This window comes from Ranitomeya imitator, chromosome 1 (assembly GCF_032444005.1).
Source record: "Ranitomeya imitator isolate aRanImi1 chromosome 1, aRanImi1.pri, whole genome shotgun sequence".
NCBI lineage: Eukaryota > Metazoa > Chordata > Amphibia > Anura > Dendrobatidae > Ranitomeya > Ranitomeya imitator.
The window spans coordinates 1,178,411,910-1,178,418,401 of record NC_091282.1 but is presented as its reverse complement, the minus strand read 5'-3'; the positions used below and the strand labels follow the sequence as shown (position 1 = coordinate 1,178,418,401).

At 44.3% G+C, this 6,492-nt stretch overlaps 1 protein-coding gene across 9 annotated transcripts in view; it reads right to left on the bottom strand.

Annotated features, from left to right (window-relative positions):
- The window catches only part of ADD1 (adducin 1), a 115,209-nt gene that overhangs the window by 40,106 nt on the left and 68,611 nt on the right, over positions 1–6,492 (bottom strand). For all 9 annotated transcript variants that reach the window (XM_069744734.1, XM_069744732.1, XM_069744736.1 and 6 more), the window contains exons 4-9: positions 4,488–4,639; positions 2,259–2,339; positions 1,127–1,276; positions 596–739; positions 411–509; positions 39–209 (exon numbers count right to left, since the gene is read on the bottom strand). In XM_069744734.1, the coding sequence (XP_069600835.1) occupies positions 39–209; positions 411–509; positions 596–739; positions 1,127–1,276; positions 2,259–2,339; positions 4,488–4,639 (797 nt within the window). The remainder of the gene's footprint in view (positions 1–38; positions 210–410; positions 510–595; positions 740–1,126; positions 1,277–2,258; positions 2,340–4,487; positions 4,640–6,492) is intronic.

The window sequence follows — 6,492 nt, the reverse complement described above, 5'->3', positions numbered from 1 at the left end:
AAAAAAAAGCTCAACAATGTCGGTAACACTTTGCTTACTAGATTATCCAGCATTCGCATGAGGGCTTCAAATTCCTGCTCCCCAACAAGCCATTTTGGATGTGCAATGGCGTCGCCAGACGGTGACTCAGGTGAGCGAGACTTTTTGTATTTGCCAGGATCTAGTAGTACCAAGTTGTCTGGTCCCCCTGCACTTGCGAGGGTGCGTACCTAAGGCAAGGAAATATTGTGTAAGGACCTAATGCAATATACAAAGAAAACAAATCTCCGCCGTCAGTGCGTCATCTAGTATGTAGGAATTTTCAGTATGTCCCCACCCATTTGTCAGACAAAACAGAACACTTCATTATCTAGCTGCAAAAAAAAATAAAATAAATCAGATGTGAGACCTATGAACGTTAGAAGAATTACCTGGATCTCACAGGCAGACACAAGGTTGTGGATATAATAAAAAGCCTCTTCTACAGTTTCTCCCATGGTTACGAGGCCGTGATTTCGGAGAATAAGCACCTTTAAAAAATATATATTATATATAGATAGAATTACAATGTAGCAGGCAAATTCTATGGTACAATCAGATTACAAGAAATGCTCACTTTGCTTCTGGGACCCACGTTTTTCTGTATTAATGTCTTCTCCTCCTCATCGACCAGTATGCCATGATAGTCATGATAGGCCACCTCTCCTAGGCACAGGGACTCCGGAGACAGCGGCAGTAAGCCACATTTCATGGCAGACACCTTGGAGAGAAAGTCACAACTTTCACATCTCTGGTCCACAAATACAGCAGATAGTCACAAATAGAAGCGTTGGTTTCTGTGACTTTTTGATCGGCCTCAAATACGGCAGCGGAAAGTGTATGGGGCTTGTGCAGAAGCCAGGTGTGCCGCTCACATCTGTGCAAAAGGTTCTACAATAAAGGATGGCATATTGCTAGGAAATGCAGCCACTTTATGACTTCCGGAACCCTCAACAATCCTGACAGTGAAGGGGCCACAGCCCTACACTGGCAGCACGTCTCCTCCATGTCCCCTGTACAGCAGTGCCCCAGCTGAAAATAAGGACACCAGGAAAAAACACACAACTAAAGAGAGACAAGGTAAAAGAGCGCTGCTCTGCACACTTACTGCAGCCCCCGCAGGGGTATGGATATGGACAATGCACTTCACATCAGGGCGGGCGGCATAAACAGCAGAATGCAGTGTGAATCCGGCTTTATTCACTCCTAGGTTTGTACTGCCACGGTCCACTATGTCACCTTGAAGGTTGACTTTTACCTAAAACATTGAGCAGAAAACATACTAAGGAAGAGAGAAATGCGCAATAGGGTCTTATCCGGTTAAAGTGGATAAAACAAATAAAAGATTATGCCAACTAGTGGTGAGTAAACGTACCTTCACACTAAACAACTTCACAACGATATTGCTAGCGATCCGTGACGTTGCAGCGTCCTGGATAGCGATATCGTTCAGTTTGACAGGCAGCAGCGATCAGGATCCTGCTGTGCCATCGTTGGTCGCTGCAGAAAGTCCAGAACTTTATTTCGTCGCTGGACTCCCTGCAGACATCGCTGGATCGGCGTGTGTGACGCCGATTCAGCGATGTCTTCACTGGTAACCAGGGTAAACATCGGGTTACTAAGCGCAGGGCCGCGCTTAGTAACCCGATGTTTACCCTGGTTACCATCGTAAAAGTAAAAAAAAAAAACAAACACTACATACTTACCTTCTGCTGTCTGTCCCCGGCGCTGTGCTCTGCACTCCTCCTGCACTGGCTGTGAGCACAGCGGCCGGAAAGCACAGCTGTGACGTCACCGCTCTGCTTTCCGGCTGACCGGCTGACTTTGGGATCGTTGGTCGCTGGAGAGCTGTCTGTGTGACAGCTCTCCAGCGACCAAACAGCGACGCTGCAGCGATCGACATCGTTGTCGGTATCGCTGCAGCGTCGCTTAGTGTGAAGGTACCTTAAATCGCTTTGGATAAGAGCTTATCTGAATAGCTATAGAGCTTACTGAATAGCTGCATCGGGAACCCGGATACCGGAGCGCTCCCGATAATCAGCCATACACACATCTCCCCATCTAGGTATCTTCTACATTTCTACATCTCTATATCTATACACACACACACCACTATTCCAGGGATATAATCTGTATTTTTTAATGAGAGCCGGCATTGAGGACCCAGCTGAGCACAGTCTGGATTCCCAGGGCTTTAGCTTCTTGCAACTTAATGGACGGACTTCAAAGAGGAAACTTACCAAACTGGAGGCGGTGACTTCACTATAAAGGAGCCCGAAAGGAACAATAAGGAAGTGTTCTTGCTCTGAACTCACTCTGACCTGCATCAGACACAGGACACGGGGTCACAAGCATTTACATAGCTGCAGGAATCAGATTGCATTTTACAACAAGTGTAGAATAGTTTGTGCTTAAGTAAATGCACCTTTTTTTCTTAAAGTGTAATTCCAGTAAAATTATTATCTGACTAGTACAATGGGTGGGTGTACGGGAGGTAAAAAAAAGAGCAATCTGAGAATCAAGGGCTTATCCAGGGCCTCTCACTGCACTGATGAATGACAGCATCAGTAACACACCTGTCCATCAATTATAGTAGGATGCGTGCACAATTTGATCACACTGCCCCAAATTGTCAGATATCATTAAAAAGGTGGAAGTTCCTGTCGTGTAAACATTAACAAAGGGCAGAGTCTCATAACACCATGAAGAAAAAAAAAAATTGATTCACTATAAATCCAGCTAAAACTATTAAAAGAAGGAGCAGAGAGTGTTAAAGAGGTTTTTACCATCTCACAGTGATGGCTTATCGCCAGAATATGCCACCATCACATTATTATTGTTGGGTGTCCTCTGGCACCCCTCCATGTGGCGCTACAGTCCCTTCATTCTGAGAATCAAGAGGGTCCTTGGGGTGGGACCCATATTGTTCCTATAGTGATGGGATATCATCGAAATATTTTATGAAAAAGGAGTAGGGGCCTTTATTTAGTGCTAATTTTCATGGTCTTCAACAAGGGGGCGTAGCTCACAGAGTAATGAAAAGCGGCCACAAGACACGCCCCAGAGGATCCCACAAGACACGCCCCAGAGGACCCCACAAGACACGCCCCAGAGGACCCCACAAGACACGCCCCAGAGGACCCCACAAGACACGCCCCAGAGGACCCCACAAGACACGCCCCAGAGGACCCCACAAGACACGCCCCAGAGGACCCCACAAGACACGCCCCAGAGGACCCCACAAGACACGCCCCAGAGGACCCCACAAGACACGCCCCAGAGGACCCCACAAGACACGCCCCAGAGGACCCCACAAGACACGCCCCAGAGGACCCCACAAGACACGCCCCAGAGGACCCCACAAGACACGCCCCAGAGGATCCCACAAGACACGCCCCAGAGGATCCCACAAGACACGCCCCAGAGGATCCCACAAGACACGCCCTCTAGAGACAAAAAAAACATCACGAACTGAATGGAGGATTTAAAACACAAAAATGGTATATACTTAGGGATTGAGCAGCACCCATCATTTCCTGGCATTGACAAATAGTAATGGACTATACTAGGTCAATCTCCAAGTAAGAAAATAAAAAGGCACTGCACAACGCTATTAAGAATAGCTGCTGAAAACAAACAGCTTTTGTAAAGAGTATACTTATTAATATTGTTTTTCTCTAAATCCTGACCCCTAAAGAGTAATACATCTTCTTAATTAAAGGGAAAGACAACGAAGCAAACGCAAAAACAAAAAATGAGTGTGCTAAGTTTGTGTGATGGCAGAATACACAGCACAGCGAGTAGATTAGGTCTCGTGTGACTGCGGAATGAAGAGGAGCGACTTCTTATGATCTTCGTGTTTTCATTTGACTTTCTCTAGATTTGCAATGAGGACTTTGCTTTACAACCTTAAAAGCCATGTTGGCTGCACTCCATGATATAAAACATGGATTATTATCAATTTATTCACTTATCAAATGATAAAGCATGTGTCTTCATTGAAAGGTCTGACAAGATCAAAAGGAAAGGGGCGGAAAAGTCTCTTGCGGCTTTATAGCTGAAATAAAGTTGTCATTACTTGGAGCACACGGTGCATTTTATAGTATAATTTCACTGTCAGAAAACATTTGACGCCTCATGGAGACATGTCAGAAGTTTTGATCAGTGGAGGTCCAGGTTGCAGAGACCCTCCTCCGATTGTTAAAATGGAAGGACAGAAGCGCTTATATGAGGGCTGCTCCCCTCCGAGGATTAACGCTAGAGAAAGTCTGAGCCCAACTTCTGTCTTGGAGGAGAACAGCCCTAATCTGGGGCTTCGGTAATGGAAAGAAGCATCCAGATCCCCAGCAACTGGAACCCCACCCAACTAGCTTCTGATATGTCACAAGTGGGGAAATCATTACAGCTATGTCTGCAAAAGAAGAGAGTCCAGCCGTCAGACACAGATCTGGTAATATTCTGATACTTACAGTAATGTGATTGTAGATCAGTTGAGACCACCCAAACAGATCAGCTAATCGATAAAATGCCGCCAGCTTACATCGAAGCAGTTTCTCTCCCTTTTCATAAGCGATAGAGTCGGACCCTCTCAGGTCGTTCACGGGCGTTACCATACCCAAGCCTGTAATCAGACACACCGGGGGGGTTAAAACACGTTCCTGAACAGAAAATATACAAGGAGGATTGCAGATGAGTCTGTATCTAGCTTTCCGGGCTAGAAACAGTCTTCGTAACTTTGTCTTTTTACTGAATGGACAGACCTGCATAATTTATACGGCCAGCCTCTCATTACCCACAGTTATAGATCTCATGGAATGACCTTGCTTCATCTGTCAATACTGCAAAATGAACAATGTGCTACGCAGGAAATGGACCTGAAAAATAAGGACCCCCCCATCCAACTTTGCTGTAATTGCCACCTGATAAAAGAACGTTGGATCTATATAAAGAATTCTCGCAATCGCACTGTAGAGTTTTCCCTGGCAAGATTAGTATAAAAATGTACCAAAACTGAATGCAGACCCATAAGACACCATGCTGATGGACAAAGTGCTCCTCTACCTTGTGGAATAATGTGAGAGTTTCTCACCAACAGAAAAAAAATAAATTAAAGGGAACCAGTCATCTCAGAAAACGCTATTTACCTGCAGACATGGGGTTCATTTGCATGTCATTAGCGATTCAATTCTGTTCGGCCTCTGACCATGGGGCTACAAGTAGGAAATTGACTTCTTGCCTCCTGCGAGCTGCCAGCTTTCAGTCATGAGCTGAAAACACGCCTCCGCCCTTTGATTGACAGTTCACTCTGCACAGATGCACTGCAATGCCGGCTCTCAAAAGTGCCTGGGCGTGTTTGACAGCTGGATTTCAGTCATGGGCTGTAATCAAAATGCCAGGGACGAGTACAGATTTGACTAAAAGCCGGCAGCTCCTGGGAGAAAATAAGTTAATTTTCTCACGATGGCCAAACTTTCAGTAAGAAATCAGTGTAACACTATTTACCTGAAAATAAACCCTATATCTGTAGGTAGTGTTTTCTGAGGAGACCTATTCCTTTTAACCCCTTCACGTATATCATAGATCATGTCCCTGTCTTTCGGCATGCAAGGCCGCATCTTTCCTGGCAGATGTTCGCCGATTTAATCAGCCATCATGTGTCTTCAACAGCCACGGGCGAGACCGCTGCCGATGGTCTGCTGATTACCTCCGTGATTGTCACTACAATACTCCTGAGAAAGCCAGCCCATGGCCAGCGTTCATAGATCGGAATTTTCACTATAGTACAAGCGATCAGACGATCGCAGTGTCAAGTCCCCTAAGGGAACTATTAAATACAGTAAGAAAAAAAAAAAGTTTTAAAGAATATGAAATGAAAAAAAAAGTAAAAAGAAAAGTCCCCACAAAAAATTCATATCAACCCTTCTTTGCCCCACTGAAAAACAATAACAAAATACATATGGTATCGCTGCTAAGTAAATTAATTGTAATCGGTAAATGGCAAAACGAGAAAAAGAAAAAAAATCAAACCGCCAGAATTACATTTTTTTTTGTGCCACTGCAACATTACAATAAAACACACTAAGAGGCCATCAAAACAGCGTATCTCCACCAATAGGGTATCACTAAAAACATCCGCTTGGGGCACAAAAAAAAAAAAAAAAATAAGCCCTCACAGAACCATATCCAGAAAAAATGAAAACTATACGGGTCCCGAAAAATGGTAACAGAGGCAAAAAAGAAAGTGTTTTTTTTTCCCCTAGGTGAAAAAAAATAAAATAAAATTCTATTATGTTTGGTATCTGCACACTTGTACTGACCTGGAGATTCATATTGCCAGATCAGTTTTACCACATATTGAACATGGTAAATAAAAGAGACCTCCAAAAATTGTGAAATTGCACTTTTTTTTTTGCAATTTCAACGCACTTGTAATTTGTTTCCCATTTTTCAGCGCACTATATGGTAGAATGAATA